General features: G+C 37.6%; 7 protein-coding genes across 8 annotated transcripts; 6 read left to right on the top strand and 1 right to left on the bottom strand.

Moving 5' to 3' along the window:
• Nucleotides 1-90: 90 nt before the first annotated feature.
• Nucleotides 91-1,455, top strand: LOC18027845 (tropinone reductase homolog At2g29310). Its single transcript, XM_006409914.2, has 5 exons — nucleotides 91-247; nucleotides 336-543; nucleotides 613-829; nucleotides 919-1,025; nucleotides 1,127-1,455. Exons 1-5 carry the CDS (start codon nucleotides 183-185, stop codon nucleotides 1,316-1,318), a joined length of 789 nt encoding a protein of 262 aa, XP_006409977.2. The 5' UTR covers nucleotides 91-182; the 3' UTR covers nucleotides 1,319-1,455.
• A 229-nt stretch (nucleotides 1,456-1,684) lies between these two features.
• Nucleotides 1,685-3,069, top strand: LOC18027846 (tropinone reductase homolog At2g29320). Its single transcript, XM_006409915.2, has 5 exons — nucleotides 1,685-1,820; nucleotides 1,924-2,134; nucleotides 2,225-2,441; nucleotides 2,534-2,640; nucleotides 2,741-3,069. Exons 1-5 carry the CDS (start codon nucleotides 1,738-1,740, stop codon nucleotides 2,930-2,932), a joined length of 810 nt encoding a protein of 269 aa, XP_006409978.1. The 5' UTR covers nucleotides 1,685-1,737; the 3' UTR covers nucleotides 2,933-3,069.
• A 603-nt stretch (nucleotides 3,070-3,672) lies between these two features.
• On the top strand, nucleotides 3,673-5,025 carry LOC18027847 (tropinone reductase homolog At2g29320). 2 transcript variants are annotated; one of them, XM_024148033.1, is made up of 5 exons: nucleotides 3,673-3,754; nucleotides 3,832-4,039; nucleotides 4,118-4,334; nucleotides 4,414-4,520; nucleotides 4,621-5,025. In XM_024148033.1, exons 1-5 carry the CDS (start codon nucleotides 3,690-3,692, stop codon nucleotides 4,810-4,812), a joined length of 789 nt encoding a protein of 262 aa, XP_024003801.1. In that variant the 5' UTR covers nucleotides 3,673-3,689; the 3' UTR covers nucleotides 4,813-5,025. The 2 variants fall into 2 exon arrangements, with proteins under 2 accessions (XP_024003801.1, XP_024003802.1); XM_024148034.1 differs by having other exon boundaries at nucleotides 3,913-4,039.
• Nucleotides 5,026-8,393: 3,368 nt separating this feature from the next.
• LOC18027848 (tropinone reductase homolog At2g29300) lies at nucleotides 8,394-9,844 on the top strand. Its single transcript, XM_006409917.2, has 5 exons — nucleotides 8,394-8,526; nucleotides 8,606-8,813; nucleotides 8,904-9,120; nucleotides 9,231-9,337; nucleotides 9,435-9,844. The coding sequence occupies exons 1-5, from the start codon at nucleotides 8,462-8,464 to the stop codon at nucleotides 9,612-9,614; spliced, it is 777 nt and encodes a 258-aa protein (XP_006409980.1). The 5' UTR covers nucleotides 8,394-8,461; the 3' UTR covers nucleotides 9,615-9,844.
• Nucleotides 9,845-13,199: 3,355 nt separating this feature from the next.
• LOC112081540 lies at nucleotides 13,200-14,784 on the top strand. The gene is made up of 2 exons (XM_024148300.1): nucleotides 13,200-14,165; nucleotides 14,254-14,784. The coding sequence occupies exons 1-2, from the start codon at nucleotides 13,200-13,202 to the stop codon at nucleotides 14,782-14,784; spliced, it is 1,497 nt and encodes a 498-aa protein (XP_024004068.1).
• A 1,423-nt stretch (nucleotides 14,785-16,207) lies between these two features.
• Nucleotides 16,208-16,985, top strand: LOC18027849 (ubiquitin-conjugating enzyme E2-17 kDa). The gene is made up of 4 exons (XM_024148301.1): nucleotides 16,208-16,280; nucleotides 16,385-16,512; nucleotides 16,617-16,724; nucleotides 16,833-16,985. Exons 1-4 carry the CDS (start codon nucleotides 16,208-16,210, stop codon nucleotides 16,983-16,985), a joined length of 462 nt encoding a protein of 153 aa, XP_024004069.1.
• A 6,984-nt stretch (nucleotides 16,986-23,969) lies between these two features.
• Nucleotides 23,970-26,509, bottom strand: LOC18027850. Its single transcript, XM_024148302.1, has 4 exons — nucleotides 25,559-26,509; nucleotides 24,623-25,420; nucleotides 24,193-24,303; nucleotides 23,970-24,149 (listed from the first exon to the last, which is right to left on the bottom strand). Exons 1-4 carry the CDS (start codon nucleotides 26,507-26,509, stop codon nucleotides 23,970-23,972), a joined length of 2,040 nt encoding a protein of 679 aa, XP_024004070.1.
• Between the last annotated feature and the right edge of the window lie 521 nt (nucleotides 26,510-27,030).

Raw genomic sequence — 27,030 nt, forward strand, 5'->3', positions numbered from 1 at the left:
TCGGGTCTTTCTTGATTTAAAAAAAAAAGAAAATCAGTTGGGTTCAGTTGAAGAGAATAAATAAGTACGAGGGTGTCTATTGGAAATTCAGAAAACTAATAATTATTGCTGCAACCATTGTATATCTCTACAATCTGTGGCATCTTCTCAGGTCATTGCTACTCACAGGCAAACAAAGAAAAATGGATAAAAGATGGAGTCTTCAAAGTATGACTGCTCTTGTGACCGGTGGAGCCAGCGGAATCGGGTTTGTCTTTCTGCTTTTTCCCATTGTTCTGTTTCTGTTTAACAACTTGGATGGTCAAGATTTCTATTCATGTTTTTTGAATGTCTAGGTATGCCATAGTAGAAGAATTAGCTAGTTTTGGAGCTAGAATCCATGTATGTGACATCTCTGAAGTTGTGCTCAATCAAAGTTTAAGTGAATGGGAAAAGAAAGGGTTTCAAGTGAGTGGCTCAGTCTGTGATGTAACATCTCGTCCCGAGAGAGAAACTTTGATCCAAAAAGTCTCCTCACTGTTCGATGGCAAACTCAATATTCTTGTAAGTAGTAAATGATCCTCTTTGTGTTCAAAGAAAACTTTGAAAACATCCTCTTTGTGTTCAACACAGGTGAATAACGTGGGCGTACTTCGAGGAAAGCCAACAACAGAATATGTAGAAGTAGATTTCACTTTCCACATCTCAACAAACTTGGAACCTGCTTTCCATTTTAGCCAGCTTTCACATCCTCTCCTTAAGGCTTCAGGCTATGGAAGCATCGTCTTCATGTCTTCTGTTGCAGGGATTGTATCAGTTGATTGTGGATCCATTTACTGTCTAACCAAAGGTAACCACAGTCACTTCTAAGTTCAAGACTGAAGAATCAACAAGAAGTCTTATATTATATATATGGTTTGTTGATTTCTTTTCTTGTAGGAGCTTTGAACCAGCTAACTAGAAATTTGGCATGTGAATGGGCAAAAGACGGCATAAGATCCAACGCTGTTGCTCCTAATGTTATCAAGACTCCTCTGTCTCAATCTGTAATATAACTAAATAAAAGACAATTTTGTACATATTTTTTTTGTGTGAATTTATCAACTTTTAATATCTCTAATCATCTCTTAATTTTTGTTTCTTGAAGTATCTTGATAATGTTGGTTACAAGGAAGGATTGTTCAATAGAACTCCAATGGGTCGCGCTGGAGAACCTAATGAAGTTGCATCACTAGTGGTCTTCTTGTGTTTACCTGCAGCTTCTTATATTACTGGTCAAACCATTTGTGTTGATGGAGGTTTCACTGTTAATGGCTTCTCCTATCAACCACATGCTTGAGTCAGACCTTTGTTTATTGTTTTGCTCTGTTTTCTGTTTCTTGATCTTTGTTTTCTTTCTTTTAATAAGATTCTAAAGTGATACATTAATGGGATATGCTTTGGATATTTGTAAATTGGAATGAACAAGAAACCTAAGAAGAAGATGAGCAAGAAATATCATCACTAGTCACACCAAAAGTAGTATGAAAGGAACATGTGCACGTGGAATATTTTACCAAATTTTCCAATAAAATGAAGTTATTGGAAAAGACAAATGAGTAAAGTTTGTTGTCTTGATAGAAAGTAATTGTTGATTGGGACCACTAACTTAGATATTTTAGTCATGTTCCACCATTCAGATACAAACGTACTCGTTAATTCACACATATCTGATCCACATTCATTGTCTATACCATAACCTATGGCATTCCTGGTCACATGCAAAAAAAAAAAAAAATGGCTAAAAGATGGAGTCTTGAAGGTATGACTGCTCTGGTGACCGGAGGAGCCAGCGGAATCGGGTTAGTCTTTCTTCTCTGTTCAATCTATATCACTTCTTTTACCAATTGTTCCACTTATATACCATCCTGAATAATCTAAAGTTTAAGTTTGTGGTATTTTTAGGTATGCCATAGTAGAGGAGTTAGCTAGTTTTGGTGCTAAAATCCATGTATGTGACATATCTGAAACACTGCTTAATCAAAGTTTTAGCGAATGGAAAAACAAAGGGTTTCTTCAAGTGAGTATCTCAGTTTGTGATGTATCCTTGCACACTGAGAGAGAAACGTTAATGCAAACTGTCTCCTCGTTGTTTGATGGCAAACTCAACATTTTCGTAAGTAAAATGATCTAAGTAAACAAACACCTAAAGCATATTAGTTAAATGAAAAACTTTGTAAAATCCTTTTCTTGTGTTAACATAAAGGTAAACAACGTGGGAGTACTTCGCGGAAAGCCAACAACAGAATATGACAAAGAAGATTTCGCTTTTCATTTCTCAACAAACTTGGAACCTCCTTTCCATTTTTGCCAGCTTTCACATCCTCTCCTAAAGGCCTCAAGCTATGGAAGCATCGTGTTCCTGTCCTCTGTGGCAGGGATTGTATCCATTGACGGTAACTCCATTTATGGTCTAACGAAAGGTAACCAAACTTTTAAACTACATGCAAGATTAACTAATCAACTAGGAGATTCTTTTGTTTTGTTGATGATTCCTAATACAAGTCTCTTACAGGAGCTCTGAATCAGCTAGCTAGAAACTTGGCTTGTGAATGGGCAAAAGATGGCATAAGAGCCAACGCTGTTGCACCTAATATAATCAAGACTCCTCTGTCTCAACCTGTAATAAAAAAAAAGGACAAACGTTTACCATTATTTATTTATTTTTTGTAAATGTAACAATATCTATACCTCCTAATCATCTCAATTTTGTCTCTTCAAGTATCTTGAGGACGTTAGTTTCAAGGAGGGATTGTTTGGTAGAACTCCACTTGGTCGCGCTGGAGAGCCGAATGAAGTTGCATCAATAGTGGTCTTCTTGTGTCTACCTGCTGCTTCTTACATCACAGGTCAAACCATTTGTGTTGATGGAGGTCTCACTGTTAATGGCTTCTCCTATCAACCACATGCTTAAGTCAGATCTTCTTTATTTGTGGACAGACTCATTAATAACAGATATTATTGTATTCTCTACAAAGGACAACCAAAATCTTGTCTTCAATTTGTATTCAGCCGTGCTTTGAAGAAATGAAAAGGTATTGCAATGCGCTAGTTTTTTAGCTCTGTTTTGCTCTGTTTTTCTCTGTTTTGTCTACATAAAAAAACTGTATTGCTCTGTTTCAGTGTTTGTGTTTCATGATGTATTCCAAATCCAATGGCTCTAAAACATGTCCTACTATTTCGGATACATGTCTTCAACGATGACAAAAATAACACTCAGCACAACGTCTGCGTTGTATTTGATATTATAAACCTTTGTTGGCGGTAAAAAAAAGTGAAAGAAGTAATTTCCAAGAAGTATAGGTTTTAAGAGAAGTTTTACAGAAGAGACGAAGGAGCCTATCGATGTATTGGACATTTGAAATTCTAAATACGTGGAACGTTTAGATAACTTGTACAATATTCTGATTTCTAATTTCATTTGTCTCTTGTGAGGGAAGTAATTGAACAAGACAAATGAATAAAGTGTTTGGTCGACAATTTTGACTTTAAAAGGCATTTTTGCGAGGAATCACTAACTTAGCTTTTTTAGTTATGTTCTAACTTACGACTGCATAACATTTTTCCACCACACATACAAACATAAATTTGTACTTATCTTATCCACATTCATTGTATATAATATAGTATGTGGCATTTCTGGTAATTGCTAATCACATGCAAACAAAAGAATGGATAAAAGATGGAGTCTTCAAGGTATGACTGCTCTTGTGACCGGTGGAGCCAGCGGAATCGGGTTAGTCTTTCTGCTTACCCATTGTTCTATCTTAGATGGTCAAGATTTCAAGGAATTTGTGCTTTTTGAAAGTCTAGGTATGCCATAGTAGAAGAGTTAGCTAGTTTTGGAGCTAGAATCCATGTATGTGATATATCTGAAACTCTGCTTCATCAAAGTTTAAGCGAATGGGAAAAGAAAGGGTTTCAAGTGAGTGGTTCAATCTGTGATGTAACCTCTCGTCCCGAGAGAGAAACTTTGATGCAAAAAGTCTCCTCACTGTTCGATGGCAAACTCAACATTCTTGTAAGTAGTAAATGATCTTTGCTAGAAACAACTAAGCAAATTGTTTCAAAAAGAACATCCTATTTATGTTCAACATAGGTGAACAATGTGGGCGTACTACACGGAAAGCCAACAACAGAATATGTGGCAGAAGATTTCGCTTTGCACATCTCAACAAACTTGGAGGCTTCTTACCATTTTTGCCAGCTTTCACATCCTCTCCTAAAGGCTTCAGGCTATGGAAGCATCGTCTTCATGTCTTCTGTTGCAGGGATTGTATCAATTGACTGTGGATCTATTTATGGTCTTACCAAAGGTAACCACAGCTACTACTAGATGCTGTTCATTGCAAGGCAAGCTAATAAACAAGGATGTTTTGTTGATCTCTTTAACAGGAGCTCTGAATCAGCTAGCTAGAAATTTGGCTTGTGAATGGGCAAAAGACGGAATAAGAGCCAACGCTGTTGCACCTAATGTTGTCAAGACTCGACAGTCTCAATCTGTAATTAAAAGAAATAGAAAAAAAGCTTTTACAGATTTTTGTGTGAATTTGGCAACTTTAATTCCTCTAACCATCTCTCATTTTTTTTTGTTTCTTGAAGTTTCTTGAGGACGTCAGTTTCAAGGAAGGATTGTTTGGTAGAACTCCACTTGGTCGCGCTGGAGAGCTAAATGAAGTTGCATCACTAGTGGTCTTCTTGTGTCTACCTGCTGCTTCTTACATTACTGGTCAAACTATTTGTGTTGATGGAGGTCTCACTGTTAATGGCTTCTCCTATCAGCCACATGCTTGAGTCAGATCTTCTTTATGTGTGGACAGACTCATTATTTTTTGTTTATTTTCGGCCTTGTTAACAGTTGGGAAGAAGAAACTATTTATTTAGGTAAGACTAGAATCAGAGGAATATGTGTTTGCATATTGTTTTGCTCTGTTTTGTGTTTTCTGATGTATTCCAAATGGACCAAATCCGATGACTCTAAAACATGTCCTACTATTTCGGATACTAGTCAACGGTTCTTGGTAGAAACAATGACAAAAACACTGAGCACAATATCTGCGTTCTATTTGATATTATAGACGCACTTGCTCTTTATTGTACTCTTGGTTGGCGGTAAAGAAAGTGAAAGAGGTAATTTCCAAAAGTAAAAGTTTTAAGAGAAGTTTTACAGAAGAGACGAAGAAGACTATGAGTTGGACATTTGAAACACATTCTAAATACGTGTAACGTTTGCATAATTTGTACATTATTCTGCTTTCTAATTTTAGTTGTCGCTTGTGAGCAGAGCCGACCCTGAGTTCTAAGTGGCCGCAAGCTAAAGAAAAAAATGGGTCGTTTTATAATATTTAAAAAAAAAATAAAAAAAAAATCATAATTTATAAATGTGTTAAACAAAAACTATAAAATATTTTAAAACAAAAAAAAAACCGGGTACATTATTTTTGAAATATGATTCTTCTTGCATTTCTTCTTGCAAACTCATTCATCAAGCATGTATAGTCAAGTTTTTCAGCCATTCTCCTTTCAATCGACAATATCGACAATTCATTCAATTTTTTTTGTGACATAGCAGACTGTAGATAAGACTTTATTAGCTTTAGCTTTGAGAAACTTCTTTATGCTAAGGTAACTGAAACTGGAATCGTCATCATTGTACGGTATGCATTCCATGTATTTGAACAACGGTTTTCCAACTTTTTCAGATAATCCAGTATCTCGACTACTTTCTTAATCTCTTTTGGTAAAGCTCCTTTTAAAAGCTTTAGCTCCAAAAATAAATCATTACCATCAATATCAGAATGATTACCATGTTTCACAGAAGCTTCCAGGTTAACACAAGAAGCCATCAACTTTTCATCATTTGCTAACATCAGCTTCTTCAAGTCAAATAAAAATCCAAGTCTTTTCATAACTTTGAAGTTGATCAAACTTTGGCTCAAGAGAAACCAAACCTTGATCCACGATTTTGATGAAGTAGTTGATCCTGAAATTTTCTTCTGCTGCTAATATCACATCTTCCCCATTTTTCTCAGGCTCTTCATCATAATGTCGTTTCCTTTTCCTAAGATGTTTTGCTTTGACAGAGAATACAGGTTCGACTTCCATCTCAATAGAAATCCGTTCAGCTTCTACTTTTGCTGCATCAAAACCCGTCTCTCTATAGTTTTTTAAAAAAGCAACTAGACCTTCAAGTTGAGAAAGAGCAATATCAAAATCCATTCTTCTGACTGCAAGATCTTGCTTACTTTGTTCACAACAAACAAAAGTTCATACCAGATAATCATTCCAAACAAAAACTCAAAACTCCCAATTCCATGGACTTCACTCATTGCAAGAGACTCAGCTTCGCTTCTTGTTTTTGGATTATCACTGTTTTCTGCTAAATGAAACAAAGCATCTCATATCTGAGGAGTTTGAAATTGTATAGCTTTGACGCTTTTAATGCGGCTCTCCCAACGAGTTTGTGATAATGGCTTAACTGTAATACCATTCACAATATCTCTGAAAACTTCTCAATTTTTTGTAGAAGAGTCAAACAAACAATAGATGCGCTGAATAATTCCAAAAAATGATACTGCTATCGTCGACGAGGAAGCGATATCTGTGAGTAAAAGATTCAAACTATGACAGCCACATGATATGTAAACCGCCCTTGAATTAATTTCAAGCAACCTCTTTTGTAATCCTTTATTTTTTCCTTTCATGTTTGACCCATTATCATAACCTAGTCCTCGAATGTCATCAGTACTCAATCCAAGATTAAGGAGCACATCCTGAAGGGTTTCAAAAAGTCCTTCTCCGGTTTTATCTTTGACTTCTAAGAATGACAAAAAAACTCTTGAATCTTCGGTGAAGTGTCAGATATATCCACACATCGGATAACTAGAGACATCTGTTCCCGGTTACTACTATCAGGAGTGGTATCAAGAATAATCGAAAAATACTTTGCACATTGAATCTTCTCCAATATCATTTTTTTCACCTCCGTCCCAAGCATCTCAATCAACTCATTCTGAATTCTGTGACTAAGATAATGATAATGAATTTCACGTTTATCAATTCGTCTAAAGTGTTCTATGATCACAGGATTAAAATCTGCAAATACCTCCATCATACCCAAAAAATTTCCATTATCATCCTCACGAACCTTATCGCTGCGTCCATGAAATGCTATATTCTTTTTAGCTAGACCCTTTACCAATGCAATTATCCTCAACAATACATCTCTCCAATGTTTTTTTTTCTTTGTTAATCTCTTCTTGAATATGCTTATCAATAGTCTGACTTGTCTGTAATCTCACTTCTAGATCCATTCACTAAGTCATGCAAATGACATGCTTATGGCTTTTTTCATGTTCCTTAAGCGTTCGTGAAATATTTCTCCAATAATTGTATCCATTAGTAACCAGCTGATAAGCAGTGTTGTCTTGCGGAAATAACTTACAACAAAAACAAAAAAACTTTATCTTTTATTGTTGAGTAAATTAACCATCGCTTATCTTGCTTTTCTCCCGTTTGTTATTCTTTTTGTATAAGACGAATGAAAAAAACTTCTGCCAATAGAATCTCTTGGAAAATGATAATCAACTGAAAGCCTTTCTATTGGACCTTTATCAACCAGAAAATCTCTCAATTTATTATCAACTCTTTCCCAATTTCCAGGATCATTGATATCATTAAAATATTTGTTAAATAGTTAACTAAATTATTAATATTTTAAATAGTTAAATAATCAATATGGTGGTAGGTGGGTCAATTGACCCATGTGAAATCCAATTTTTTTTATATATTTATACTTTTTTTTTAAAAAATTATGTAAAATATTAATAATTTAGTTAAATGATGCTCAGAATACACTCTAAATTAATACTGCCACTGACCATGAATAAACAAGTAGAAAAGGTACACATGATTAGTAGATGAGTCACACGATGGTTAGATACCACACATTGCAATTCGAAGAGCAACGATTTTATGGGTTGATAGATTGATACTACACAATTACCTAAAGCAATTTTTTTTACTTTTTAAAACAAAGCTCTCCTAATATCGTAGAATAGCAAGTAAACAACAATAGATTGATCAAAAAAAGCAATTTGGATTACCATGGCAATAAACCAGTTACCCAGACTCTACATAACAATGGAGTTTCCATTACTCTAATCTATTTAGTATTTCGTCGACCTTTTTGAACACGACAACTGAGAAAAGTATTTCGTCAACCTTTTTGAACACGACAACTGAGAAAAGTATTTCGTCGACCTTTTTGACTTAGATGTTTTAGTTAATTTCTGACTTTTCTGTCTTACGACTGCATAACATTTTCCAACCACACATACAAAAATAATTCATAAATTCGTAGCTATCCGATCCACATTCATTGTATATAATATGATCTGTGGGATCTGGTCATTGCTACTCACAGGCAAACAAAAAAAAAAAAATGGATAAAAGATGGAGTCTTCAAGGTATGACTGCTCTTGTGACCGGTGGAGCTAGCGGAATCGGGTTAGTCTTTCTGCTTTTACCCATTGTTCTATCTTAGATGGTCAAGATTTCAAGGAATTTGTGTTTTTTGAATGTCTAGATATGCCATAGTAGAGGAGCTAGCCGGTTTTGGAGCTAGAATCCATGTATGTGACATCTCTGAAACGCTGCTGAATCAAAGTTTAAGCGAATGGGATAAGAAAGGGTTTCAAGTGAGTGGCTCAGTCTGTGATGTAACCTCTCGTCCCGAGAGAGAAACTTTGATGGAAAAAGTCTCCTCGCTGTTCAATGGCAAACTCAACATTTTTGTAAGTACTAAATGATTTCTTGATATAGGAACAACTATGTATATTCGTTTAAAGAAAACTTTGAAAACATCCTCTTTGTGTTCAACATAGGTGAATAACGTAGGCGTACTTCGAGGAAAGCCAATAACAGAATTTGTGGCAGAAGATTTCGCTTTCAACATCTCAACAAACTTGGAACCTGCTTTCCATTTTTGCCAGCTTTCACATCCTCTCCTAAAGGCTTCAGGCTATGGAAGCATCATCTTAATGTCCTCTGTTTCAGGGATTTTATCAGTTGAGCAAGGATCCATTTATGGTCTAGCCAAAGGTAACCACAGCTACTACTAGATGCCGTTTATTGCAAGGCATGCTAATCAACAAGGAGTTGTTTCTTTTTGATTTTTTTTTGTTTTAATGTTTTGTTGATTTCTTTTACAGGAGCTCTGAATCAGCTAGCTAGAAATTTAGCATGTGAATGGGCAAAAGACGGCATAAGAGCCAACGCTGTTGCACCTAATGTTGTCAAGACACCACAATCTCAACCTGTAATTAAAAGAAAAAGAAAAAAAAATTTACATATTTTTGTGTGAATTTAGCAACCTTAATTCGTCTAACCATTTCTCATTTTTTTTGTTTTTGAAGTTTCTTGAGGACGACAGTTGCAAAAAAATATTATTCGGTAGAACTCCACTTGGTCGCGCTGGAGAGCCAAATGAAGTTGCATCACTGGTGGTCTTCTTGTGTCTGCCTGCAGCTTCTTATATCACAGGTCAAACCATTTGTGTTGATGGAGGCATTTCGGTTAACGGTTTCTCCTTTTAACTACAGGCTTGAAAATGGCCTTGTTGCGCTTTGTTACTCTCTTGAAACTCTCTGTGTTCTCTCTCTAATAAACTCTCTGTAGTTTGGCTATAAATCGATCTTATTAAACTTTTGTTGTATGAAATGTATGAAATAACCGAAAGTTTTGTTACTCTCTTGAAACTCTGTGTTCTCTCTCTAGTAAACTCTCTGTAGTTGGGTATAAAACTATAAATGGATCTTTTAAAACTTTTTAATGTATGAAATGTATGAAATAACCGAAAGTTCGAAAATTTGATCTCATTTATACACTATTCGGTAAACAGTTGGGTATATGAAACCGTAAGATATTGTATAGTTTTGTTATTCTGTACAACAACTAGAAATTAACCCGCGCTTTAGCGTGGAGGAAATATTTTTCATTTTCTATTAAGTTAAATTATTTTTTAAAAATATTTATTGGTATAAACTTTAAATGTGCATATTGCATTTTTCCTTAATTTCAAAAAATGAGTTGGTTGTTAGATATTATTGATTTTATCTGAATTGGATCTTTTTAGATAAAAAAGAAACAAATTTGATTGACAATAAAAAAAAGGTTTCGACGGAAATTTTAGAAAAAGAGTATCTAAAACATGAGAAAACAAAAGAATTTATATTTCGTTATGGGCTTCTCTCTTGTAATATCCTGATTAGGAATCCAATCCTTACTTGGAATCTATTTCGATTTGGTTATTGATGTATATATTTCTGGCAAATCATTTTCTTCTATATATTGTTGTAATATTATTTTTTAATAAAAAACACTAACATATTTATTAATATATTTTATAAAATACACACGATTTGTAAAGTGTAATATATTAATTTTTCTAAGCCCCGCTATACACACGAATTGTGTTGTGTTTAATAGTAATTTTACTAAGGCATATTAATTTTATTGTTATGATCCATGTGTTAAGAATTTCAGATCATATTCCTTGTCCATATTAACTGCTAAATATTTCTATATTTAATTGAGCTTTCTATATTTATAAGGTTTATTTATATAATATCTTACAAATAAAATTTTATTTATGTAAATACCTCATATAATATTTCATAAATAAAAGTTCATTTATGTAGTATCTAATGTATAAGGTTTAGTTATATAATATCATGTAAATAAATGCTTATTTTTGTAAAATATTCTGTAATATCTTACAAATTAAGGTTCATTTATATAAATATCTACTCAAATAATAATGTACTAGGGATTAATTTGCGCTGTAGCGCGGAGATAATTTTTTTACCTTCAATTACGTTAAATAATTTTACAAAATAATTATTTTGTATAAATAATTATTTATGAAAAATAATTATTTTGTGAATTTCATAAAATGAGTTGATCTGTATATATAGTCATTTTTATTTAACCCGTTGGCATTAGACTAATATATTATTGAAGTTAATACATAAAATATTATAATATAATAATCATCAAATCTAATTTGTATTACTTAATAACTGAGTTTATAATCTGTCCACAAACTATAAAAATCAGTTTTATCTTCTTTAATTATATATGTAAATAAATATAATATTTTTTAAACTTAAGTTTGATATAAAATTAATTAAAATACAACAAACTATATTTACTTTTAAAAGACAAATTATAATATTTAATATATTAAATATACAACCTTTTTAAAAACTAATATTTTGAATTACGAGATTTTTTTGTGGATATTAAAAAATTAGATTCATAATCCGTTCATATCGAATTAACCTATTTACTTAACATGTTTGTATTGGATTAAAATATAAAACTAATTATAATATGCACCGTTTAATAACTCTCACTTTACCACAAACATTTTAAATTAAAAATCAATTTTCTAAAGTTAAATTTTTGGTAAAAATAACTTAAAAATTATTTTTGTATATAATCAAGTTAATATACAAATTATAGTAAAAAATAATTTCACCGTTTTTTTATAGGGTTGTTTTGAAAATAAGGACGTTTTTAAGTTTTAATTTGAGGAAAGTGAAGTTTTAAGTTTTAATTAGTCGGGGTAGGGACATATTTTCAATATGGCAAACTTACCCTTCTTTCTGAGAGAGAGAGAGAGAGACAGAGCAGTCTGTTCCTCAGAGAGAGACAGAGGCAGAAAATACTGTGGGTCCCAGGCGTTCTCTACCTCCGCGCGCGTATCAGCCGGGAAGAGAGCACTCACGCGCGTGTTTGGATCGTTTTTTGGGCCTGATTTCGAATTTAGGAATGATATTCCCAAAAACCTATCTGGACCTCGGTTATGGGCGGTGAAACTACCCAAGTAATTACATGAAAAACTACCCTTCTCATTCCCTTTTTAATTTTGGCGGGAAAAATTGTGGTTAATTAGGGATAATGGAATTAAATTGGTTAAAATAAGAAACAAAGTACCCTAACCAAATTAGAAACCCTAGTTTCCTTTTCCAGAAGATGTTGAAATTAAAGGGGAAATTATGCGATGATCTAGAGGACAACAACCACGGTTAGTTATTTAATCCTATTATTGTACACCCATAGATTTGTCATTGTTATTTTCGATTTTTTTTTCGGTATGGTGTTCACCATTTGCCAGTAGTTTATAGATATGGTGTTCGCGAATTACAGTGGATGCGTTCATTCTTGTTATGGCGGGAACGTGAATAAGGTACTATACAGGAGAATGGGATTTCAAAATGGACATATCTCGTCGTGGCAGGTGCATAAATTGCAAAGATGTGTCAGGACCAGATGATTTGAGAAATATGATTGCGCATGAGTTCGGATTAGACACGAGAGTTGTTTCGGTGGAGATTTCCTACTGGTTTGATGATGTTCTAGCTGAGCTTAATGGTGATGAGAGTTGTCCATGTGTAATAGTTACTCCTCGAGAGTACAAATTCTTCCTTTTGCTGCATAAGTCTGACAAGTCTGTGAATTTATTTGTCACATTCAAGGAGTCAGTAAATGGTAAAATGGTGAGATTGAAACGGAAGGAAAGTCTTGAAGTTCAAATTGCGAGGGAACGGCGAAAGTCCTTAGGGCCAACAAACTTCATAGCCTCTTCTTCGGCAGAGTCTAGTCAACCCGATGATGAAGCAGATGATGAAGATATCGATGATTGTTTGCTGATAGCACATGCCGAGAAAATAGAGGCAGAGGCCGCAATGAACACCTCCAAAGGTGTACAACTTGAAGCTGTCTCTGTTATCCATCCTCCATTGGGATTAAAAATGTCCCAGGAATCAGAGAAAGTAGAGGCTAAGGCCAGCACTAACACCTCCGTTAATGTAAAACCGGATGTTCCAAGTCACGCTGTCTCTGATGACCACCCTGAGTTGGAATTAAAAATGTCCCAGGAATCAGACGAGGCGAGAGATTCGGAAGAGAAGGAAGTTGATGATGTTGACGATGACGCACACGGCTCTGATGATGATTATGATCCGGATTAAGATTTTGACTGGTGGAATGATTACGTACTAGCAGATGGAAAGGGTTTCCATTCTAAACCTGGATTTGATGAGGATAAGGATGACTCTGGTAGTTTAGGCGGTTGTGGAAGTACTCGCGGAAGTGAGCCAAGTGATTGAAACCATATGGACAACTCCATTGTCTTAACGGAGAGTCCTATTCATTTTCCTGGAAGAAAGAGGACTGTATGTGAGAATGTTCTGGCTCCCCATGGAGATGATGATGATTTTGTGCAGACTCCGACAGGTGATGTCAGCTGGGGGCGTCTGAATGGCGGTGCAGAGCTGAAGAAAGCGATTAAACGTACAGAACTATATGGATTTCCGGATGTGGCACCAGTCTCTGATGAAATGGGAGGGGATTTCGATGAACTTGAGTTGTCAAATGAAGATGGAGAGATATGGGTTGGGAAAAAGTTCAGGAACAAGGAACACTTTAAAATCATGTTGGCCATCAATGCGCTGAAGAATATAGTGACGTTCGAATTCAAAAAGCATGCGAAGAAGTACACAGTCGCCGAATGTTCATCAAAGATATGTGATTGGAGAGTGTTGGGGTGTCAAGTTGGCGAGTCGGCGTTGTATGAGGTGAGGAAGGCGTGTTTGAAGCATACATGCCACCCGGATACAAGAAAGAAATTTTCAGAACATGCTACTTCTAAAGTCATGGCGGCTCTGCTGAAGTCTAAGTATGAGAATGCAATAGTTGGGCCACGTGCGAGTCAGCTACCTGCGATTGTTCTCTCCGAATATAATATTACAGCCTCGTACTGGAAATGCTGGAAAGCTAAGGAGCTGGCTATATACTCTGCTCACGGAACAGAGGAGACTTCTTTCAAATTATTACCGATTTACCTCCATGTGCTCAAGTATGCTAACCCCGACACCATAACGCATTTGATAACCGAGAGCGAGAGAGATGAAAAAGAAGGAAAATGTATTACCAGGTTTAAGTCCGTATTTATGGCATTGGCTGCGTGTATATCTGGATGGAAACATTTGAAACAAGTAGTTGTTGTTGATGGGACTCACCTCACTGGTAAGTATAAGGGTTGTCTATTAACGGCCAATGGACAAGATGCTAATTACCAGGTATTTCCAATAGCGTTTGCCGTTGTTGATGCAGAGTCTGACAAGACGTGGATGTGGTTCTTTGAGAAGTTGTTAGAAATAATTCCAGATTCCTCTGATCTTACTATTATCTCGGATAGGCACGGTGGAATTGCCAAAGCTAATACGGAAATGGGATCCACAGTCACGCCACGGTGCATGTCTTGTCCATATCCAGAGAAATGTTCACGGTAAATACAAAGGTTCCGGTCAGAAAGGGTTGGTCGGAAAGGCTGGAGAAGCGTTCACAGTTTCTAATTTCAAGAAACTATACGCAAGGCTGAAGGATGTTGATTATGGTTGTTGGGAGTACATGGAAAAAATCCCTCTTGCGCTGTGGACTAGATCACACTTTTCTGGTCAGAGGTATAATCTGACCTCCAATAACATTGCAGAGTCTCTGAACAATGCCCTATTAGCTCCCAGAGACAGTCCAATCGTTGCAATGCTAGAATTTATCAGGCGAATGTTAAGTAGGTGGCTTGAATGCAGAATAGAGACCATTCAAAAGATGGATGGTGACATTACAGAAGTTAATGAACCTGCAGCAGCAAATATCTGCTGCACTTTCGGTTCAAGGCATTTCTTTGTGGGAGGTTGAAGTGAGTTTTGAGTTCGGTGTACGGAGGCTTGTTGATCTTCTAAACAAAACATGCTCATGTCTAGTGTTTCAGACATTGAAATACCCTTGCCGACATGCAATGGCCGCGGCTAGGCTTCGCCAAGTGGAGTACAGCAGTTTGGTTGATCCAATTCTTAAGAAATCAATTTGGAGTGCAACAGTTTCTGGCAAAATCCTACCAGTGCCCGACCCTGACGACATTTGTATCCCAGCAGAGGTGCGTGACCTTAATATTATGCCACCTAAGGCAAAACGTCCATCAGGAAGGCCTACGACGAAGAGAAAACTTTCAGCAGGAGAGTATCCTCAGGTTAGTGTAACTAAACATATATTTTTTTCCCAATGATACTGATTACTGATTGATGATTACTGATATACGCTGTTGCAGGTTGCGAAAAAAAAGAAGCCAAACAAATGCTCTAGATGTGGAAATGCCGGCCATAACCGGGCAAAATGCAAGGAACCATTGGGTTGACCGGGTGTGGCTTTTGTGTGTCTCTTGATGTTTTTTTTGTGGGGATGTTGCTTTGTTTTTTGGGTTTGTTTGTAGCGTACACTATGTTTCCCTATATTTAAACTTGGAAAGGCATGAACTATGTTTAATTTGTTATGAAATTTATGATGTTTACTGGTCAGGGTTTAGGGTTTAGACGGTGGACATGTTGCTATGTTTTCCGGGTTTGTTTCTAGCGTGTACACCCTTGACGGTGGACACTGTTTGTGTACACTGTGATGGTGGACAACATCAATCAGTTTACATCATATAGTGTATTTGCATTATGGCTTATGTATAAGTTTACATTTATATGGTTTAGCATATAAATTTATGTTATGGACGTTATGGGTTAGGGTTTAGGGTTTAGGGTTTAGGGCTTAGGGTTTACGATGAAGGCTTTAGGCTTTATCTTATTAAGGAATCAAAATAATTAGCACAGGCATGGATCTGGATCAAAATAATTATCAAAGACATGGTTCTATAGTAGAGAAAGAAAACTTTATGAAAGACATGGTTCCGGATCAAAATAATTATCAAAGACATGGTTCTATAGCAGAGAAAGAAAACATTATATAGAAAACGGACAATGATCGTGTCTTTGAATTGAAATTGTAGGACATGACAACACGAGTAAACAGTTTTTTCAAAAAACAAGTCATTACAATTTTGAAAATCGCAATAATGAAACCAGTGTCTGCGTTCAAAAAAATCAAATTGGAAACGACAAAATTAGTTAAGTAACTTTTTTGAAACCTGTTGCACCGTTTGACCGACTCATTTCCCTTCTTTACTTTATAATGTTTTTCCGGTCGTCCTCTATAAAAACTGTCCCCTGCCTTCTTCAGTGAAACAAGTTTCCGGAGACAGAAAAAGTTAATAACAGCAAAAGTTACTTACTTTTTAAACATGTACTCTGCGAAAGTGATCTCATTGCAATTGAAGGAAGTGGAGAGGAAAAACAGTCCATGTTTCAGTACAGGTATTTGATGGTTAATTTGAACATAGGGCATTAGTTAAGTTTTAGTTTTACAGGGTCGGTCTTTTACATCGTCTACCTAATTAGTGGTTTGCCGATTTCATTAGGACCTGTGGGTGAGGACTTGTATCACTGGGAAGCTATCATAACGGGGCCTAAAGGTTCACCCTATGAGAATGGTGTTTTCAAAGTAGACATTCACTTTCCGCTTGACTACCCTTTCGCGCCACCTAGGGTAAGGAATGAAGCATATGATTGCTCTCTAAAATTGCTGTATTTTTAGGGTTTAGGATTTAGTCAATAAAGATTTCAATTACTAATAACACTGATTTTTTTCAGGTGATGTTCAAAACAAAAGTGTATCACCCAAACGTTAATACTTATGGGAACATTTTTCTGAAGATGTTGAACCCAACTCACTTCAGGACCAACAACAGCATCAATGATGTATTTTTACACATGAAAGAAATAAATCGTTATTGTCTTTTAGGGAATATAATATAGTAATTCCGTTTAAATAAGGGCTTACCAGTGTCTACATGTATATGTAATCAGGTACTGACGGAAATACACCAAATGTTTACTGCCCCCCAAATAGGCGAAGGACACTTTTTTGTTGAAGAAATTGCTAGGATTTACGTGGAAGACAGGGCTGCTTTTGAAACCACTGCACTTGCGTGGACGGTGGAGCACGCCGGAGGATCATAAACTCCTTAATTGTACTTTTAATTATGTTTGTTGAATTTTGTATTTTGTTTAGGAAAAAAATAAGACCTCTATTTTGTTAGCGTGTAGTTGGTTGGGAAGTTTATGACTTCATATTAACTTTTTAATATCATTTTGTGGTTTTCATGTTTTGGATTTGATAAATTGTCGAAGCATAAATTGTCCAACGATTTCATGAAACATAAATCATGGAATATTAATTCAAAGATTGTTCATTACATACTAAAAAGGAAATATATGTGTACACTTCATATAGTGTACACATACTCGTGTACACTTGCAACGGTGTACAGCATAAACTTATTTTTAAAGCATTTCGCAAATACGCCTAGCACACCAATATATGAAGCAACCATTGCAAAGTACTCGGATCTCAGGTTCGAAATGATCAAATGCACAATCAGGCAGCTTGATGACGTCGTCGTTTGGATATGAAAATGAGTTTGAGTACGTATCCATGTATGCAGTTCCGTAATATGAAATCTCAAGAATTAACTCCTCACCTAATTGTCGCACGCGCTCTGACTGTAGACTTCCGTGATGCGTTGCCAACAATTGCAATGTTTGGCTTGTGGAACAAGGGTCACCCAAGCAAACGCTGAACATGGCGGACGCCAGGGTCGAGAGAGCGTCGGTGGGAACATTTGGTTCCAGCATGGTCCTACTTGCAATGAGATCTGCGCCTCTTGTTGCAAGTCTCAGGCCTTCCCAGTATCTTGCCTCAGGGTTTCCACTCGCCAAACATCTCAGAAAGAATGGGCGTCTTTCATTTCCAGGGCATATGTCGTTGGGGACACAGCAAAGTGCATAAATGTTGGAAGCTTTGAGGACATCGTCGGTGAAAACAAGCCGGAGGGTGCGCTTTCCAGCGCGCACAAATGGTCCGAGTCGCCAAAATGCTTCAATGCCGAGCCTCTTGAGGATTTCGATAAGAATTTCATCAGGCAAGTCTGGGAGCGACATGTTCAGTTTAGGGTTTTTTATGTTTGGTTTAGGGTTTGTTTTCGCTGGAAAGGAGGCAAGTTTTGGTAAGACAAAGCAAAATCATCATATATGGACTTCACTGGTGTGTGGTTGGGGGGTGGAGAATTTATTATACGGTTGAAAATAATATAATAGTGTACTCCCTTTTAGTAAATATTTCACCTACCCGTTTTGTACCCCCAATTTTTTAGAATAATGGTCAGTTCTCTTTTATTAAAGTGCCCGAAACTACTAGTTACATTTATAATGTAGTGCGACGTGTTGGGGTCAGTTTAGCAGTTATTGAAGTGGCTCTTATCTGTATACCAACCACGAATTAGGACATTTATATATCTATCCACCTTGTCTACAAATAAAGCGAATCAAATTTATTTTTCACCAAAGTGAAACAACAATGCACTACTTAGACGATGATTTTTTAGGGTTAATAGTAAAGAAACTAGCTGAGGATGATTCCTATCATCTTGGCCCCTTTATTTGCGCAGGAAAATGTGGAAGAGCCATCGCGTTCACCGACGACGTGTTACGCTCTGCAGACATCTCTCGATTGGTTGACTCACCGCTCGACGTATCCCCTAGGAGCCGTTACCGCCCATTCTTTGAGCGTTGTCTTGGCGCCTGTAATCCACGAGCTATTTATTTCGAAGCCATTAGAGTTGCCGTGAGTGAGCAAAGATTGTATTCAGCGATTACAATACTTAACCGACTTGCCCATGTGATAAACATGCTACTTTCGCATGTGCCATGTTTGAAATTTGCGTCGGTCGTCCGCGAAGGGCTAAAAAACTCCTCACCTATGTATTCACTCACCACGTCCCTTATGCGGCTTATGAAATAAAGCTGTTAGCGCACGTCGTTATACGTCACGTATGGGAGTTCGCACTGGGGCCGTTTCAAGATCCGTGGGGTAGCCTTTGGTCCTTCCCCATCACCCTACAAAAAGAACCTATATCGGAGTGTGTAGATGACCATTACGATGGCTCAAATACACCAGACTGCGAGTATTGCCTTCTACAATGCACGGCTCTGCGCATAAGATATTTACTTTAGTTTAATTATTTAAATTGCAAGTGCTTGTTTAATTTTGTAATAAATTTAAGGTGGAAACTAAGTGAAAATCACTTGACGATTGATGTTGTAACAAGTAGCTACTAACAACTTAACTAGTTGTAACAATGTAACTACTTCTTTAATTTCTGTAGTTGGTAAACATCACTTCACAAACTTATTGTAATATTACTTCTGTTCAACTACACACTAATTGTCTTACCATTAACTATTTCTCAACAACAACTACCCATGGAATTCAATATATAGTTTCATAAAATTGCGCAGAAAGTTCACCCTACACAAACCTTACACAAACCCTATAACCTTCCCAAAAAATGCCAGATTTACCAGATTTACCAGATCATATTTTCGAAATCATTGTGAAGAAAGTTGCTGAGTCTGACTGCATCGACCTTGGACCGATTATTCTGGCCGGGACCCGTGGTAGAGACATTGCGTATAGCGCGGAAGTACTCAGATTGGCATACCTATGGACATTGCATGACACACCATCTCGGATATACCCTGGTGGAGTATATCGGCCTTTATTCATGCGCTGCTTAGCGTCGAGAAATCCACGGGCCATATTGGTCGAAGCTATAAGGTTCGTGTCAACAGAGGAGAAGATCTACACCGCCATCAGGATGCTAAATAAGCTCGTGCCATCAGACGTCTATGCGACTTACAGCTGTGCGATTTTGCAAATGTGCGTGGGTCGCCCTAGCAGAGGGAAAAAACTTCTTAAGATGGTTTTCATGTACCACTATCCTCATGATTCTCGTGAAATTCTTGAAGTCGCCGCAGAGATAGTAGATTTATTCTGGTCATTTTGCCCACGTAATAAACATACATACAAGGAAAAGTTCAGGTACCCTAGTCTCATTCATGAAGACAACTCTGCGTCGTGCAAAGTGTATCACGAGAATGTGCATTATATTGTTACATGTGAAAATTGTTATCTTAGATGTTCGGCAGAACGCATAGCAAAAATGCTTTAGTATCGATGTGCTATGCTCGCTTGTCGCTTGTTTGTAAAATAAATATGAAGTTTTTATAACAGCCTTATGTTTAACAGCCTTATGTTTAACAGCCTTATGTTTAACAGCCTTATGTCAAAAAAAGGGTTTACAATCACGTATACCAATATTGGTGTACGTTTACGAACCCGTATACCAATTATAGTGTACGTTTACGTTCCAGTATTCATCGTTCTTTAAAAATGTGTAATGTTATTATATTTTCAACCTGTTTTACGTTTCCAATCTATATCTGACCCCGTTTACGTAAGTAAGTGTACGTCTTTAGGTTTACGGTTTTAGGTATACGTAAGTAGGTGTACGTCTATAGGTATACGGTAATAGGTGTACATAAATAATTACAGTGAAGAGGTGTACATAATTTATTACTGCCCTAGACGAAATGATATCCTAGCTTGATGATTAATTACGTAAGTAGGTGTACGTAAGTAGGTGTACGTCTATAGGTATACGGTAATAGGTGTACATAAATAATTACAGTGAAGAGGTGTACATAATTAATTACTGCCCTAGACGAAATGATATTCTGGCACTTTCATGTTGATACAAAACATTTTAAGAGCTTGATGATTAATTACTATATTTACGAACATAAGTACCATAAATATCATAAAATCAACTACTAATTCTCCGTAGATTATGTTTATACAAAAGTAAGAGTTGCAACTAAAAACCGAAAGCAGACAAGCAATTTTGAAAACATCAGTTGTAGTTTGGAACACTTAGACAACATAAATAATTAAAGAGACACGAATGCAAGCAAATACTAAGATTACGGCTTTCACCAATCGAGCATGAACGGCCAGCTTGGAACGACGTTCCTAATGAAGCGGAAGAACCTTTGGGTCTCTTGGGCCCAAAAACAGGTTGTGCACTTTGGCTGCTTAAAGTCTTCTGCAAACCACTGGAGCCAGTAATTGATAACCCTGCAGTGACAGGTGTACAGCGCAAGGAATCTCGGATGAAAGGCAACCGCTTTCTCAGTGAAATCCACTGGCAAATCAAAATTCCATCCGTGTGGAACGTCGGCCAGCAACAACCGGCTCATCCTCCTCCGGTTTTGCACCGTGAGCCTGCCCAAATACTCCTCTGCACGGATGAAGTCTTCCGGCACAGCTCTGAGCCACATCCCGTACACAAAAAGGGCTCGGTCGTAGCCTCCCTCCGCAGCAGCCCTTATCAATTCCATGCCTACCATCGTGGAAGAAAAAGTAGGCTTGCATCCCCCTCTCGAAAATAACCCCTGGATTACCCGCGTCATGGAATCTACTCATCATCGTTGGGTAATGTGGAACCGCCGCTTGTTCATGCACGATTTCGGCGGGATCAATGGCTCGATAGAAACCCCTGCTTGTGCCGATACGGTTGAAACGAGAACAAACAGCACGGAGGCGGGCTATTTCCCTTATAGTTGGGTTTGTAGCGGCCAGAATTTGTTCCAGCAATTCATCAGGGAGTGAGAGAAGATAGGAAAAATCAGCATCACCACCTCTGTTTCTCCTTGGAACCATCGTTTATTTCGGTGAAAAGAGAAAAGATAAGAAAATGGAATGAGGAAGAGGAGAAAGGATTGAAAATGGTACAAAAGAGGAAGTTATGATGGTTCTAAGTAGGCAGTTACGGTGAAGGGATTGAATTTAAAGAGGTAGTGCGGTTTTAATAGAGCCGAATAGCTGTCTTTGAAGAGAGACGTTGAAAAGAGACGAAAATGTGTCTTTTCGTTTATCGGCAAAATTAAATTACCACAATAAATACAAATTATTACCAAATCAAAGCAAATTTCACCAATTAACTTTATTGATGAATGCTTTAATGTACTTTTTGATATACCATAGTACATTTATGATTTCTGAGACAATACTATTAGTATTTATGATATTATCGAAATTTCATCAACAAGACAGCCCTTTTATAATTGTAGGAAAATAAATTTCTTGTCATCATTACAGACATTTTCTCAACATCACGTTAATCGAGATATAGAGTACAGATTGAGTTCACATAGACGAAATCATGAATTTTTTTTGAAAATATGCGTACAGAAATAGGTAAGGTAAGGCTTTTAATAAATAATGTCGTGTGTATATCCATGTTCTCCGAAAATTCTCTGAAAACAGATAATGCCGTTTGTTTACTCAAATATATAATATGTGATAACTGTAACATTCAGGTGTACAAATTTAGGTGTACATATTGAGTCCAGATTGAGGTGTTCTTTTTTTTTTGTAGTTATTAGGCGTACACAGAGAGGTAAACTGAGACTTTAAAGATATAAGAGAACGGTTCTCGAAAAACTTGCACTACCACCCACTGAAATTAAATAAAGTCAGCACAATTAAAATATCCATAGATAGAAAGCAAAACAAAGTACACCTACATACATACATACGTAGTAGGCCTAAATAAAATTTTAAATCTTAAAGTACGAAATAACAGCAACGCCGAGGTGTACTCAACTTAGGTGTACACCAAGGTGTACACACCAAGGTGTACACAACGCAGGTGTACACACCGAAACTGGTTGACTTGCACCAATCAGTCACCATTCTTCCATTGACGGCCCAGAACGCGCTGCATACCAAACAAATACGAAGAACTTTTGCGTTTCCTGTGCCCAGAAACACGACGTGCACATGCTTGGCCCCTTTAACAATTCGTCATGCCAATCAAGTTGAGCATTGGCAACACCACAGCGACAAGACCAAAGTGTGGCAAACTGAGCATTAGTCTCAAATCTCCTCCTCGAGAACTCTTCTGGCAAATTAACATAACCACGCTCACCTCCATCAATAATTTTCCGAATTATTCTCCTCATTGCCCCCCTGCCTAGTTTTGAAAGATACTCTAAACCCACGGGGTCTTCGACCACTGCTTTCATGTATATGCCATACATGTAAATACCTGTTTCGTATCCCATATCTGCAGATTCCTTGATGAGTTTTATGCCACATTTGTCTTCACGGCAGAAGTAGTCTTGCATCCCCTTCATGAACAGCAAACCAGGATTGCGTGCGTCATACATCATCCTCAACAAGTTTGGAAATTCCCAATACGCGATAAAAGGCATATCGAAATCTTCGGGAATATGCATCTCCAATTCCACGGGATCAACCGATGCTAGAAAATTTTTGGTTAAAGTGCAGGCCTGGAACCGTTTGCAAACTTGCTTCAGTGTGAAAATTTGTTGGACGGAGTTGCAACTGTATGCGAGAACCTTCTCCAATAGTTCGTCGGGAAGCGCCATCAGAGGGGATTGACGACAATCACAGATATCCGCATCACATCGCCCTCTCTTTGGTGCCATAGTTAATTTGTGAGGTTCAATTGTGATGAAAACGGTTGTTTATGGAGATGGAATAACTGCGGTTTAGGATTTGTGAAGCGGAACGGTTCTTTATGTTGCATATATATAATAATTAAAAAAGCCCACTAAATGACCGTATACATTAAATGCGGTTACCGTTAAGATTGTAAATGAGTTTGTAAAATTAGTGGATAAACCATAAATTTACTTGTTGTACACCCAGTTGATGTACACGTAAATGGATATTGGTGTACAGGTACATATTTAGCCGGGAACAAGGTATTCACACAACGATTAATAAATACTAAAATAATGTGAAGTATAAACAAATTTGTCTTTATGTACTCCCATTTGATGCATATAGGTGTACAACTAAACGCTATTAGGTGTACGGATACGCAATTATTAAAGTAAACTAAATTATAAGCAAATTAAATAATCGACACACCAATTAATAGATAGTAAAGTAAACAATATTATAAGCATATAAATTATCAAATAAACCCACATCCTAAACATTATCAAACACATAATCCAACAAATAACCCTTGCATAAATTGTCAAGTTCAACATTAAACTTCAACATTCGTCCTAAGCGTTGGCAATAGCCGGATTCCCGACAAACTCTTCGTATGAGTCCATGGCGTATTTCTCCCTTAACCTGTCAACGTCATCGTCCGTTATCAAACCCATATCCTCCACTCCAAGGCCTGCAGCATGCATCTCTACTTCTTCCTCCTCTTCCTGTTCCTCTACCTCTTCGTCCTCTTCCTGTTCCTCCACTTGTTCTCATTACACCAGACGATCCCTCAACTTCTTGTGGGGGTTTTGGAGTACGAGGGGTCTTCTGCGAAGCATCACTTGCATCCTCAGGCGCAGTATGGTAATCTTTCCCCGCATTTGAGTCGTCCTCATTAGCCACACCCTACAAACCACCGTAACAATAAAGCGTATAACATATCAATCGTATACCTAGCGTATACCTAAACACTACTGTATACACATGCATATCATATGAACAACTTTAATGTCTGACCTGTGCATCCTGCGCATCTGTCTGCGCTTCATGTTTCTTATATGCGTAGCTCAATGGGTGAGGAGTCTGAGGTTTGTAGACTACTAAGGGGCCTGACACCAAATTTGTTCTACCACCATCCACATGAATAAGTCATAAAAAACATAGCACATTACACCCACGTTATGAAACTTAATAGAGTCAGCTGCTGACTAAACAATTAGCTCACCTCGTTGAGGCCAGAAGGTGGAATTTCATCCGGAATGACGAAGTAAGGAGGTGGACGAGTTGTTCCTGAATTGGCTTGTCCCGGTTCAGGGGTCATCGTCGGAGCTTCTGGAGTCTTCAAGTACGCATGGTCCCTGGGAGAATAATGGTCCCCGCCGTAGTAAGTAGAGGTCCCTTCTTCATCATCTCTTTCTTTCTGGTGTACACCATCTTCGGGGTGTACACCATCATTATGGCGTACGCTAGACTGTGCCCCTCCATCTTCGGCTTCGTCTTCATCTTCATCCGCTTTTTCACCATCTTTTTTTGTATTCTGTCCTTCGTCATCCTGTTCCCCATCTTCTTTTGACTGGTGTACATCGTCATCTTCTTCGTCATCTTGGTATACGCCCAATCTCTTGTCTAACTCGGTCTTAATCTCACGAAGGAGCAAAGTATTCTGAAGTACTATCCATCTTTTAAGATCTTTAATCTGTCCACTTTCAGGTGTTTCATCTTCCGATAGATTAGAAGAGTTCTTGCCCCTGTCTATCTTCCTCTGCATCTTACGTTTTTCAGTTTGATGGGTTTTCTGTTTCTTTTTCGGTCGGGTGGATGGCTCAGGTTCCTGTTCATTGGTAACCTCGTCCTCTGCATCACTAATATCCACGATAGGTGCCGGTGCCACTGCAAAATCCGAAGGTGTGAATTTGTACCCCTCGGCCATGAGTTCCTGCATGAATGCAACTTCGGCATCCTCTACCTCATCTCCCCAACGCAATTCATTCTGTTGGTCATTCTCACCATCATCCACTACCATCTGTTTCACAGACAACTAAGACAAAAAATATACAATTGCAAAATTACCAACCAAAATGACAGAGCACTTATCTTTTAAGAGAAGTACTACAAAATAAGACTACAAATAGTACTAAATATAATACTACAAATAATTTACCAGAGGGTCGGATTCCACGGCATGCATGTCCCCAAGATGCAACAGTGTGATAACGTTTTCACAGTCTTCGGGATCTTCAAGGAATGTCTTCAAGTTATCAGGTTGAGGAATTTTGGAAACCAACATTGGTATAGATTGGAGGGCCATGAGTTGTAGTGATAGAGGGAATCCATAGCATGCACTGGTTTTCTGTTTAAGTTGACGGAGCAATCGTGTTACAGGATTCTCCCTTTTCTCGGCATCCGTGATTGCCTTCGGAGCTTGAAAACGAGATACTGTTTTGTTAAAGGATACCCTCCCCCATGGATACAGCATGAACCTATCCAAGTCACTCAACATCTCAACGTATTTCTCGGTGAGGGCCAGATTTTTGCTATTGCAAAACAGAACACCGTCGACAAGAACGATTAGGGCCAATGGAAGCCGTTTCCATCGGGGTAGATCCGGGTCCTTTAGCATTTCAAGCACATCATACATGTTCATAGCCTTCGCTCTTCTGAACAGGTCTTTCCAGATTCCTGTTTTTCCGACTTCTTCTTCTTCTTCTGTGCTATCAGGTTCGGGATTGCAATTCAATCCAGTGACTTCCTTGAACTCCCGTATCGAATATCTCAGAGGCTGTCCACCAAAGAGGAACCAAATCTCGTGTTTCTTCGTGGTCACAAGTTGTCGTGATAAAAGGGCATGGACAAGTTTGACGCTGTTGCAACATCTTGCAACAGGTAGATGGAATAACTTCCCAAACTGGGAATGAAGTAGCTTCTCAAGATCTTCAGTACCCTTTAACACCTCGACAAGGAGGCCAATTACATTGGCCTTTGAATATATGTTCAACCGAGCACCAACAGGGTAGCAACCATCGCCGAGGACTCTTTTTGGTAGTTTTTCCGAAAGGTTATTTGAAGCTTCTCCATCTTCCATGCCTGTATTTGAAGGTTCTCCGTCTTCCATTCCTGTATTTGAACGAAAACAACAATTCCGAAATGCACGAAAAAATATAGTATTCTGGATAAACAGTGAAATGCAAACCCAAGGGAAATGTTTGAGGGAAAGGAGTTCGAAGGAGTTCGAAAGAGAGAACATATATTTGTTTATGTTCTCCTAAACTACCCTATTTGTATGTTCTCCTATAAAAACTTCTGTAACTGTTTCTAGATGATATAAGAGTAATCCAACCGTTTGAAATCAATATGTAGACATAAGTACTACAGTTCATAACCGATAATACATAAATGAAGCCAATCAGCGCCCCGTTTCAATCTTAATTTTAATTACAAATCGCCAGTACAGTTCAGACAAGGTCGAAGTTCATAAATGTAACTTACTTTTAGAATTCTGAGCAGGCCATTCTAGAAGAAGAGGAGCGAATTGTACTTTGGCTCTACACCGCCGGCGTGGATTCAGACGACTCGAGTGAATGGGATGTTCAACCCGGTCACTCCGCCGCGGTGGCACGGGCGGCATGGGCGAGT

The sequence above is a fragment of the Eutrema salsugineum genome, unplaced genomic scaffold (genome assembly GCF_000478725.1).
Source record: "Eutrema salsugineum unplaced genomic scaffold, Eutsalg1_0 scaffold_10, whole genome shotgun sequence".
NCBI lineage: Eukaryota > Viridiplantae > Streptophyta > Magnoliopsida > Brassicales > Brassicaceae > Eutrema > Eutrema salsugineum.